Source organism: Trematomus bernacchii, unplaced genomic scaffold (genome assembly GCF_902827165.1).
Source record: "Trematomus bernacchii unplaced genomic scaffold, fTreBer1.1, whole genome shotgun sequence".
Taxonomy (NCBI): domain Eukaryota; kingdom Metazoa; phylum Chordata; class Actinopteri; order Perciformes; family Nototheniidae; genus Trematomus; species Trematomus bernacchii.
The window spans coordinates 6,496,832-6,509,540 of record NW_022987567.1 but is presented as its reverse complement, the minus strand read 5'-3'; the positions used below and the strand labels follow the sequence as shown (position 1 = coordinate 6,509,540).

Below are 12,709 nucleotides of genomic sequence, written 5' to 3'. Positions count from 1 at the left end.
ATGTCTCTTCTACATCAACATGTGTCCCCTCTGTGCAAAGAGACTCTGAAAGTTCCAGGAAAAAAGATTCTCTCTCTTTTTGTCCTGATCCATTTATATAAAAACCTGTCTGAAAATGAGCTGATCAGATTTTGGCCACTTTATGATGTCATAACGACATTGGCTTGTGTAACCATTAGCCAATCACCAACCAAGGTAACCCCCCCCCCCCCCCCCCCCACAATTATCAATACAAATGTAATAAAAAAGATTTTCCTTTTCCCTAGCTGCCTTCACTATGATTGGCACCTCCACGCACCTATCGGATCAGTGCTCCATGTTTGCCATCCCGTCCTTCTGTTACTACGTGTTCCCGCTGTGTGACGAGGGGTCCCGGACCCCTCGCAGGCGGCAACTCTGCAGGGATGAGTGCGAGGCCCTGGAGAACGACCTGTGCTACACGGAGTACACCATCGCCCGCTCCAACCCCATGATCCTGATGCAGATGGAGCTGCCCAACTGCCCCCTGCTGCCTCGAGCCGGCACCTCGGAGGCCGCCTCCTGTATGAGGATAGGAGTGCCGCAGGACAAACTGGGTCCATGTAGGTTGATACTGCAGCATGCACACAAATTACACATACAGATGTACGATACGTGTCGTGGCGTTTTAATCCGTTTCTACATTTAATATCCACTTTCCTCTATCGGGGTTGTGGGTTGTGACGCGCTTCTCTTTGCTTCCAAACAAACTTTGCGGAAATCGTTGTAGCGTTGGATCACATCAGATTTATTCTTTGATCCAGGCGGCATACAAACATGAAGACAAACTTCCTCGCTTCTAACTAACTAAAAGTTCTCCTTATCAAAAAAGAACAAAAAGAACACGGTCAAAAGATTATACCGCTGCCCGTCTAATCACACCCTCAGCTGTGTACCATTGTCATGCCATATATAGACATGCACGTCATACCCGACAGCGCACAATTTGACAGCAAATAAGTGAGACTTAAACTAACATGTTTTAAACCGTAGTGTTACTCACAAAAATAAATAATTAAGAGTTTACTATAAATCCTTATATTAATAAGACAAACATTCAAACCATAATGATGAAAGGAAAATGGCTCTAACAATACGATGCGATAATACTTTAATGATCAAGTCTGAAATTTGACACATATCAAGACACAATACATGAAAAACAATCAACAAACATTTAACATACCAGCACAATCACTGAGAGAAAACATGCTAGTATGCAGTACTGTAGAATAGATAAAATGCGACCGGAAACAACCAATTACAAGTGTGTATGGTGTTAACAAATAATGAAGATAATACATTACATTACATGTCATTTGCTTTTATCCAAAGCGACTTACATACATTCAGTACTGTGGACAATCCCCACAGGAGCAATTTGGGGTGAAGTGTCTTGCCCAGGGACACAACGACATGCTGACTGCAGTGGGACTCAAACTTGCTACCCCCTGAATCAAAGTCCAGCACTCTATCCACTTAGCCACAGCCGCCCTATAATATAATAATAATATAACTATAAACACAGCATTTTGGCTCCTACAATACTCTTAATACTCCCTGTCCGCTCCCCAGATAACCCCACAGACCACAGCTGCTATAACGGCAGTGGAGACGAGTACAGAGGCACGGTCAGCGTCACGAAGTCGGGTCATCACTGCCAGCCGTGGAGCGCTCAGTACCCTCACAGCCACCACCTCTCCCAGGAGCACCCTGAACTCTGGGGGAGTCACAACTTCTGCCGTAACCCAGGGGGGAGCATGCAGGCGCCGTGGTGCTTCACCCTGGACCCCCAGGTCAGGGTGGACCTGTGCGACATCGAGCCCTGCAGTAAGTACTGCGATGCATCAAATAATTAATATTGATCTCCATAGGGAAATTCAGGTGTTTCACACAGATAATGCAATCAAAATAAGAAAAAACATGTATAATATACTAATAGTTACTTGAGTGGTTAACATTATCAGGTTGTTTTAAATTAAGGAACATTTTGATGAAGAATACTGTCCTATTAAAGGACAAAAACAGTGAAAATGATCTTGATTGGTTCAGTGTTTGACATACCAACTAGTTTTTGTTCAGTAGGCCACATGTGTGCCTCTCTCATTTAAGTGCCATATGGCAACAATTCAGTGTATTTTTGCAATGGGATAGAAAGCCAAGTTTCAGAGATTAAGCTCTTATTTACATGTATTCAGTCAGTCTCATGTCTAAATGAGCACCTGAGTTACTTTTACCTAACAGTCATAGCAGCAACTGACCGTAAACATTTCTGACCAATGAGAGTAGACTGTAGATGTCCCTCAGGTACAGGCACACCAAGTGTCTATCATACAAGCATCACTGTAGTAGCGGAAATCATAAAGAAATAAAACAGAAGATGAACTAAAAACAAAACTGCCGCTGAGGCACCAATCTTACGCAGGGGAAATAATCCAAGTTCAGGCAAGAATATTCTTTCTGTTCAATTATTTCCATGATCCAACAATCCAACATAGTGTATAAAGAACATTGAACGATTTCCCTTTTCTTGTCCTGCAGCCTTACCTATAGTAACACCAGGTGCCCAAAACTACATTAAAAATAAAAGCATGAACAATTACTTATAATAAACATTGATACATTTAATATGAACAAAATCAGCAAGAAAATACATGTGACCATTGCATAACATAAATCAATATATATCTCCAACAATCACAAATCAGAGATCCCTCTTTCGTCTTACTTTCTGCAGATTCTCCGGAGAGCCCCAGGAAGGAGATCTTGTTTATTCTCATCCCTGCCATCGCCATCCCATTGGTCATCGCTTGCCTCTTCTTTCTGGTTTGTTTGTGTCGCAATAAACAAAAGGAATCAACGGACACTCTCCTCCGCGGCCAGCTGAGCGGATCACCGAGTCCCGACATGGAGCTTTCCCAGCTCGCTCAGCAGAAACACCAGGTAGCACACAGCAGATGATCATGGGGGGAACCTCATTTATTCTTTCTGATGTACGGATGTTCTCAGTTCTGACGTGAGCACTGTGCAATGTTTGGATGTCTGATAACGTCATTTTTATATTACCTTAAAGGTCTCCTATCATGCAAAATGCACTTTTTGATGTCTTTTATACATAAATATGTGTCCCTGGTGTGTCAGGGAACTCACAAAGTGTCAGAAAATACAACCCCCTCTCTTTTCCTCCGTACCCACATCTCTAAAAACGGGGCTACAACGGAGCTGATCCAGATTTGCTTCCGATATGACGTAATATTGGAAATGTGGACCCACGGCACTATCAGAAACGTTGCTATCAGAAACAATGCCCGACTGTTTTGGAAGTAATATGGTCTTTGTTTACATTAGCATCGCTAACACTCAGAGCTAACCTGTACTGGAGAGAGTATGTGTATAACACAGGGAATTGTTTGGTATTTTGAGCAAAACACTTCAGAGACATGTTTTTCATGCATTTGTATATATCTGAGACCTATAATATATGCCTAAAAATAGCATGATTGGAGATCTTTAAGAAGCACTGGTCTGTAATGATAAAAAGTGACTTCTCTACACCTGACTATCAAACTGTTGAACATTAGATTTTATTGTTTGCCGTACACTTTGATGACATTTTGTTTCTTTATTGCTCTGTGGTTTCAGGCCAAGCTGCGGGAGATCAACATGTCGGCAGTGCGCTTCACGGAGGAGTTGGGCGAGGATCGGTTCGGGAAGGTTTACAAAGGTCACATGTATGGCACCGTCCCTGGAGAGCAGACCCAGGTGGTGGCCGTCAAAACGCTGAAGGACAAGGTGGATGCCACTCTCTGTGAGGAGTTTCGCCACGAAGCCATGATCCGCTTCCACATACAGCACCAGAATGTGGTCTGTTTGCTGGGCGTTGTCACCAAAGAGCAGCCGATGAACATGGTGTTCACATATTCAGGGCTTGGAGACCTGCATGAGTATCTGGTGGTTCGCTCCCCCAACTCAGACGTCGGCAGTTCAGACGACGACAGGACAGTGAAGTCCACGCTGGAGCAGGCAGACTTCCTTCACATCATCACCCAGGTTGCTGCAGGAATGGAGTACCTTTCCAGCCAGCAGATAGTCCATAAAGACCTGGCTGCAAGAAACATTCTGGTCTTTGACAAACTGAGCGTCAAGATCCTGGATCTGGGTCTAATCAGAGACGTCTACTCTGCTGATTACTACAACCTCATGGGGACAAACCCCTTCCCCATTCGTTGGATGGCCCCAGAAGCTATTATGTACGGAAAGTTGTCCACCGACTCGGACATCTGGTCTTACGGTGTCCTGCTGTGGGAGACGTTCAGTTATGGTCTGCAGCCGCACTGTGGCTACTCCAACCAGGATGTGATCGAGATGGTGCGCAGCCACCAGCTCCTGCCCTGTCCGGATGACTGCCCGTCCTGGATCTACACCCTGATGCTGGAGTGTTGGAGTGAATTCCCAGCGAGAAGGCCTCGCTTCAAGGACATCCACACACGTCTGCGCTCCTGGGAAAACCTCTCCAACTATAACAGCTCTGCTCAGACTTCTGGCACCAGCAACACAACGCAGACCAGCTCTCTGAGCACCAGCCCTGTGAGCAACATCAGCATGAGCACAGCGAACGCATCACGCTACACCAGCCCTAAGAAGAGCATGCCTTTCCACCAGCCACATTTCATGCCCATGAAGGGTCCAATGCATCGGCCAATGGTTCCCCAGCAGCTCTACATCCCTGTCAATGGATATCACCCCATGCCAGCTTACCCATACATGCAGAACTTTTACCCCATGCAGATGCCAATGCCCATTCCCCACCAGCAGATGCACCACCAGCCACAGATGGTGAGCAAACCTGGGTCTCACCACAGTGGCAGTGGATCCACGTCCACAGGATATGTCACCACCGCCCCCTCCAACACCTCCGTCACAGAGAGAGCGGCTCTGCTGAACGACGACTCCAAGACCAACGACGAGGACTTGGCCAACATGGCGCCCCAGGAAGAGTTAGACCAAAACAAGGACTCGTTAGTGCCTGAAACCGAGCTGCTGGGCGACAATGACCCCACACAGACTGATGAACTGGTGATACACTTGTCAGACACATAAGTGTGGAGCTCTCTGAAGAAGAGAAGAGCGGAAATATCCTGTGAGCTCTGCTTGCCAAATATTCAATAAGCAGCATGAAGTGAAGTGAGCAGTTTGGCAGTGACTGAATGTTTTTTATACATTTCTTTGACAGTACTGATGCATTTGTGTGTGTCAGGTTTGCACCCGTCAAACTAACGTGTCAACAACGAAGCAAAATCATACAATCTTTTTCTATATTGTTGATATTCAGAGGAATTTATGTACTTGCCGTTGCTGTGCAACACAGAACATTTTCTTACTCACAACTACTTCATGGGCGCCTTGATTTTTGCCTTATCTGATGCACATGTTGCCGCGTGTTTCACTCGCCAGAAAGGCCATTCACTGAGAGGCTGTAAGGGCAAACTAATGCTACACCCCCCTCCCACCTCAGATAGCACACCCCTCTATCAAGCATCTATCCCTACAAGAAGGAACAGGAAGTGAGATGATTAATCCCACACACTTTCAATACCAGTTGTGTTTACTGGAAACCAGAGGTGATGTAGTGGTGACTAAAGGACAATTTTTTTTGTTTTTTTAGGTTATTATTCTATGGTATTTGGGATCATAGTCAACTGAATGTATAATTAATAGACATGCTAGTGGAGAAAACTATCTTTGGGTAACCTTGGTCATAGTTATACTCACTGGGATGTATTAAGGAATTGACCTCCATCAAACAAAACAACGAATAAGAAACAAGAATCTTTTTTTTTTCAAAGTTCCCTCATGACTCCTTTCCCACAGGGTTGATTCTTTTAACATCAACTTTGATAACCAAACAAATTGTACAGATTTGTAATTTATGTACTTTGGTTTTGGACATTTTATTTGTTTATAATTGTTCTACTATGCCTGGTGTTCGTACATCGTCCTTTTCACCACATGTTTGCTTTGTTTAAGTAGTTCTTTGCTTACCATATAATGTGTACATCCATGAACGGGGTATCCAATAAAGTCTCATACATCAAACTGTGTATTTTCCAGGAAGTAATGTCACTAAATTATCCTTTGTCACAATGTCCAGTGAAGGTACATTAAGCCAACAGATATACTTTGTAGTGAAGAAACACTTGTATTGCTAAAACTAATAAAAAAACATTAAAGGGGACCTATCATGCAAAATGCACTTTTTGATGTCTTTTATACATAAATATGTGTCCCCGGTGTGTCAGGGAACTCACGCAGCGTCAGAAAATAAAACCCTCTCTTTTCCTCCTTACCCAAATCTCTAAAAACAGGGGAACAACGGAGCTGATCCAGATTGGCGTCCGATATGACGTCATATGGGCAATGCAGACCCACGACCCTATCATGCGGTTTTCACACCGGCGCTTTTCACTTTCTAGCTCCTCGCGAGAGCTTTTCTGGTTCAGCTCCCGTTTCCCTTTTCAGCTCCCGCTCTGTTCACACCGCTCAAGAGCCGGGATGGTACTGCGTCATTGCCTCATCGTTTGCGTCATGACGTAACCGTTTACGTGCCTGCTTCCTAAAACCCAAACCGCGCGGAAATCACAACAACAATGGCCGATTGTATTGAAGCGCTGTTCGCTGTGGTTATCCTCTTACGAGACGAAATGGAAGGCATCGGACGACTTTTCAAGGGACGACTTTACTTGGAACTTTACAAACATCACATGCGAAATACAAGACTTCTTTGTGGTCTTCAGGATCTACTTCAACAACGATTCCGTAGGAAACGGGAGGTAAATATACGTCCTATTCGATGGCGTTAGAGCTAGCTGTTGTTAGCCTCTGCATGCGCCAAGCTCAAAATACCCAGCTTTGCAGCATTAATTACTATGGTATAACATTAAAACGGATTCTCAATGTTATTTCCACAGATCATGTTGAAATGGCGGAGGTCGCGTGTTATTTGGACACAGCCCAGATCTTCCGATTGGTGGAACACCATTGCTTCCAACTTCTCCCCTCAGCAATTCGTGCAGAATTTCCGAGTGTCCAGGGAGTCCTTTGAGTACATCTGCAACCAGCTCGGCGGCGTTTTGGGGAGAAGAAACACAAATTACCGTCGGTGTATAACCACTAAAAAACGGGTTGCAATTGCCCTCTGGAAGCTGGCCACCGGCGGAGAATACAGGACCATCAGCCATCTTTTCGGGGTAGGCCTAAGCACCGTTTGCGTCTGTGTTCAGGATTTCTGCAGGGCAACCATGGAAGTTCTGCTTCCACTCCATATCAAATTCCCTAATGTGGAGAAGTTGGTGGAAATGGCCACTTTTTTCAACAACCGTTGGAGAGCACCACAGTGTGTTGGTGCAATAGATGGAAGCCACATCCCTATTTTAGCACCAGAAAATTATCCCAAGGACTATTATAACAGAAAAGGATGGCATTCTGTTGTTCTACAGGCTGTTGTTGATGGCAGGGGGATGTTCTGGGATGCGTGTGTTGGTGACCCAGGTAGTGTACATGATGCTAGAGTGCTAAAACAATCCAATCTTTGGGTGGCTATCAGTGATGGAGTGTTGCTAGGCCAAAACAAAATAGCCATCTCTGGCTGTGATGTGGGACATTACCTGATTGGTGACCCAGCCTATCCAATGCATAGATGGCTGATGAAACCATTTTCGGACACCGGGAGACTGACCCCTGAACAGCACACCTACAATTACAGGCTGAGCAGTGCACGGTCGGTTGTTGAGATGGCTTTTGGAAGGCTAAAAGGAAGATGGAGGTGCCTCCTAAAAAGGAACGACTGAGCTGGAGCTCACCAAAATAATGACAGTGACTTGCTGTGTACTACACAACATATGTGAGGAACATAGCGACAACTTCACTGAATATTGCCATGAAGTTGTGTACAACCAACCCCCTTTACACCCCTTTCCAGAGAACGGTAGACAAGAAGGAGCTAACTCTGCATTGATGGAGTATTTCAACATGGGGGACCACTAATATTACTGCAGTTAAACCTGATCTATTTTGTATCATGCCTCTTACAATAAAATCACTGGATCAGACTTGAATTGTGTTTTCTTTTGTATACAAATCACAGAATGTAAACGGATAAACAGGTATGAACAATATTCTTATAAAAATAGTGCATACCCAAAAGGTTTAGACCAGGGGTCTCCAACCTTTCTTCACCCGAGAGCTACATTTATTGACATAGTAGTCATAGGTTGAATTAAGCTACTTTTGTAAACATGTGAAATTGCAATCCCCAAAGCTTATCAAAAATCAATACTTCTCATTAAGGTCAAAGACAACGACAATTTCTCACATTATTATGGCCCACATACAGTAAGTACATCACTGAAAATTCACATAAATGTCCAAGAGAAAAATAAAATGTTATAAGACTTGACTTGTTTATTTTACATACAAATCAAAGAATGTATGAACAATATTCTTATAAAAATAGTGCATACCCAAAAGGTTTAGACCAGGGGTCTCCAACCTTTCTTCACCTGAGAGCTACATTTATTAAGCTACTTTTGTAAACGTGTGAAATTGCAATACCCAAAGCGTATCAAAATAAAAATAAAATGTGTGTGAGTGTATGCAGTCACCTGAGCTGCTGTGCATACAGCTGTGCTCAACATTCATCAGGGATTGGTCGCTCTCTCTTTGGATGTGTTATGAACAATTTAGTGCTAACCTCAGCTTTATGTCATTACATTTGTGCTGGGTAAGGGAACAGTACATTTGAGTATATTTCCTTCACTTAGATTTATGTCAGTATTTTATATCCTAACTTCTTTCTAAAGAGAAATAGGAATAAAATAAATGGTGTGCCTTGCTCCAGCTTGACAATGACACATTTATTTTAGATAACACAGGTAACTATTCCATTTAGCATCATTTTGTTTAAAGAATGCATGGCAGAATCAGACTTGGCATACAAGTAGTCATACTTGTCATCTACCACTGTTTTAGTTCAGTGTTTTATCATAGTGACATTAGCTAGTTTGCAGTGGATCACTGAAAAAATAAAATGTAATAAGACATGACTTTTGACTTATGTTTATTTTACATACAAATCAAAGAATCAGAAGTATGGACAATATTTGTACTGTATATTATATAATAAAGAGTATTTAAAAAATAATGTATACAAAGTATTCACAAAAAAGTGTGGAGAACATACTGTATATACTATAACTAAGTGTATTTAAAAAAGAATGTATACAAGTATTCACAAAAAAGTGTGGAGAACATACTGTATATACTATAACTAAGTGTATTTAAAAAAGAATGTATACAAGTATTCACAAAAAAGTGTGGAGAACATACTGTATATATTATATAACTAAGTGTATTTAAAAAGTATGTACACAAAAGGGGCATGAACAATGGAGATACAAAAATAATGTCATTGTTTGCTGTTGGCCTCCATCACCTTCACCATCCTGTCTAACAAGCCAAGCATGTGGCTGTCCCGCTCGGCCTTTGCGATTCTGGCGAGTCCGTCGATCCGGCCCTGCTCGATTCTGCTCTGCTCTGTGACGTTGAAGATCCGTAGGAACTCAGCATTGCCGTTCTGCACCTCCTGAAGCATCGCCCGTCTATGCTCCAGTAGCTCTTCGTCCCTGGCTTCACTCCTCTCCATTAACGGGACAAGGCCAGATGACGAATCCCGCTTCCTTTTAACTACAAAGGGAAAAATAATAATGAGGTCAACACCGTGTTCATGGCATTCTATGAGGTGTAAATTATATACTGTGTAATGAAATGTTTTATTGTTATTATGGCTGCAGTTGCATAACTTGAACAACTACTACAATGACAATGCCATGATAAATGGCAACAGGGAACAGTATTACCATTATGAACACTGTAAACCTTACCCTGTTTGTTACGGCCCACTGGCTGGGTTAGGCTCACCAGAGATTCCTGGGAAGAGCTGCTTGTTGTGGCAAGAGACCCAAGCATGTGCACGGGCGAGCTACACGCCGACGGTGGTGGTGGTTCCGACTCACTGCACTCCAAACGAGATATGCCTGTAAACACAATATAAACACAATGAACAAAAGTAGCCCTTCAACAAATCATACATCGTTAGTGAGAAGCAGTGGCGAGCCGTGAGCTTTATACCTAGGCCCTCTGACCCCCACCCCTTCCCTCGAAAAAAAGAAAAAAAAAAGTTATTACGTCACAGCGTATACTTCAGCGGAATATCAAAACAACGGCCCAGGGTGCAAAACGCATCAATGACAGCGACCCTCTACCACACAAAACAACACCTGTGAACCCAATTTGTGTTCTTTGACATTGAAAATGATATTGCATTGTGTTTGTTACTTTCGTTGCAGTTGTATGTCTTAAGTGTAATTTGGCATGCTTTTATTTTGAAGGCGAGTTCACGCTGTTGACAGGAAGTTGTTGTTGCTATGGAAACAAGAAAAGTTTCACAGCGGGCGGAACTCGTCATAAAGTCCGCGATAATAAAACCCACCCATTTAGAGGGAAGATATGATTGGTCAATTGTTGTGTCATTTGACATTACTCGCTCGTTCAGTTACTATAGCGGGCCCTCTGTGAATCGCAGAGAGGCCCCCTATAGTAACTGACATTCAAACAGAGACTGAACAGGCAGATTCGAAGGATTTATTTATTTGGAAATGTTATTTTATTAAATCAAGTTTCTTTTCGGTAAAACTAATGAAAAATATAACAAAAATAATATTAAAAAAATATATATTTAAAAAAAATATATATATTTTTAATGTTTTTAAATATTATTTTTTGGAATATCTTAGGCCCTCACAGAGGGCCCTGACGGCTCGCCACTGGTGAGAAGAAAGAAGATACCTTTGTTTATTATTGTTAGCATTAGCATGCTAGCGCATGGGTGCCCACCCGGTAGCTGTAGTAGGTACACTTTAGCTATTATTGCCAGGTCTGTCTATAGCTACATGGTTTAGTTTATGTTGTAAAACAAAAAGGCACAAATAACACAAATCAGTAATGCATAACTCACCAGCATTAAATGACTCGTCCTCCAACCCAATTGACGAGAGACAAAGCGAATTCACGGTGCATCCCACACCACTCGTCGGTCTGTCTCCGAGGACCGAGTTTAGCAAGTCAAAATGTGGACTTGTTTTCGTACGACCGCTGCCACTCCGTCCGAGCTCTTTCTTTTGGTCCCGATAATCCTTCTTCAGTTTTTTTAATGTGTTGCTAATTTGTAAAATGCTACGGTCATAACCAGCGGACGCCATCTCTCGCTTCAATTGCTGCAGAATGGCTTTGGCCCGCGTGCTCCCCTCCAGCTTCCTTTGTACCTCTTCGGAAGACCAGATTGCCATTAGGTAGCTGGTCTCTTCAGTGGACCACTGCTGCTTATTCTGTGTTTTGAGGTCTTCCATCGTTGTGTACAAACTGGATAAAACGCAGGCATTTTGTTGTTGTTCAGGAGGTTGACCCCGCCCATGCCCCTGCCCCCGCCTCCGCCTCGACGGAGAGACGTAAGCGACGCCGCGTCATAGCTCCAAAGCTCTTGCCTAGACCGACAATTTGTTGGAGCTGGAAGTGAACCGCATTCCGGAGCTATGACGCGCCGCCGCTGCGGTGTGAACAGGAAAAACCGGCGCTTTTCAGGCTCTAGCTCCCAGCAGGAGCTGGAAAAGCGCTGGTGTGAAAGGGCAGAAACGTTGCTATCAGAAACAATGCCCGACTGTTTTGGACGTAATATGGTCGGTGTTTACATTAGCATCGCTAACACTCAGAGCTAACCTGTACTGGAGAGCATGTGTGTGAAGAAGCAGGACATAATTGCTATTGCTAATCGTATGCTATTGCCTAAAAATAGCATGATAGGTGATCTTTAAAGACCACAGACTGTAGTTTTTAGTTGGGATTTACAAATGCGTAATTGGTTTGTTGAGATACATGTGACTCTGCTTAACAACAGCTAAGTATGTGATGCATATGATTTATGTTTGTCACTGTAAAAACTGACATAAATATGATCTGAAACTGAAGCAGTACGGTTTTGGTCAAGTACTCGTACCAGATGTCAGGAGAAGAAGTCAAAGTTTAATCTTTATTTGTGCCTTTTTTTTTGTATCTGTTTATGTTCTCTTTCTCCAACTCAATCAGCTGACTTACAATCTTTCAGCTACATGAATTTGAGACAAGACGATGTCAAATGACCCAAAAGACTCCTCTCATATTTCCTATTGTGCCCTATTTCAACTAAATTAATGTGATTTTGATGTGATGTGACGTGACTTGTTAAGCTTCTTTCCAATCAGTCTATGTCCCATAGAAGAACCAACTGAAATCCTTTGAGGAAGACCATGGATTGTGATTGAAATCTCTGTAAAAAGATAGATTTGGATCATGAGTTAATTTAGTTTGGTTAAACTTCTCAATGCCTGTTAAGAATGAACTCTTCCTGTGGCTATTTAAGGTCAAATGTGGCATGCTCAAGACAGAACCTGTAAAACACACGTTTGTCATGTTGGGTTTGCAAAAAAGGTTTGTAAAAGTGTTCTTTGTGCAGATATATGAGAGGCTGCACAGTAAATAGTGAGTCAGGATGGTGTTACAGGAGATCTACTCTTTGTCTTGGAAGTTCACAGGTACATGACCA

The 12,709-nt window shown here is 42.9% G+C and overlaps 2 protein-coding genes across 3 annotated transcripts in view; one reads left to right on the top strand and one right to left on the bottom strand.

Moving 5' to 3' along the window:
• Positions 1-6,253, top strand: part of ror2 (receptor tyrosine kinase-like orphan receptor 2) — a 56,439-nt gene extending 50,186 nt beyond the window's left edge. The window contains exons 6-9 of the mRNA XM_034126089.1: positions 267-581; positions 1,594-1,848; positions 2,756-2,961; positions 3,661-6,253. Of these exons, the coding sequence (XP_033981980.1) occupies positions 267-581; positions 1,594-1,848; positions 2,756-2,961; positions 3,661-5,118 (2,234 nt within the window). The 3' untranslated portion in view covers positions 5,119-6,253. The remainder of the gene's footprint in view (positions 1-266; positions 582-1,593; positions 1,849-2,755; positions 2,962-3,660) is intronic.
• Positions 6,254-9,356: 3,103 nt separating this feature from the next.
• LOC117478975 lies at positions 9,357-11,531 on the bottom strand. Of its 2 annotated transcripts, XM_034125957.1 has the most exons (4): positions 11,459-11,531; positions 11,090-11,270; positions 9,957-10,109; positions 9,357-9,759 (listed from the first exon to the last, which is right to left on the bottom strand). In XM_034125957.1, the coding sequence occupies exons 1-4, from the start codon at positions 11,510-11,512 to the stop codon at positions 9,482-9,484; spliced, it is 666 nt and encodes a 221-aa protein (XP_033981848.1). In that variant the 5' UTR covers positions 11,513-11,531; the 3' UTR covers positions 9,357-9,481. The 2 variants fall into 2 exon arrangements, with proteins under 2 accessions (XP_033981848.1, XP_033981847.1); XM_034125956.1 differs by having other exon boundaries at positions 11,090-11,521.
• Positions 11,532-12,709: the final 1,178 nt, after the last annotated feature.

Coding starts and splice junctions, on each gene's coding strand:
- LOC117478975 (XM_034125956.1), bottom strand. CDS start 11,480: ATGGAAGACCTCAAAACACAGAATAAGCAGCAGTGGTCCACTGAAGAG. Junction 10,110..11,089: donor GGACGAGTCATTTAATGCTG/GTGAGTTATGCA, acceptor TTGTGTTTACAG/GCATATCTCGTTTGGAGTGC. Junction 9,760..9,956: donor AGTGGGCCGTAACAAACAGG/GTAAGGTTTACA, acceptor TTCCCTTTGTAG/TTAAAAGGAAGCGGGATTCG.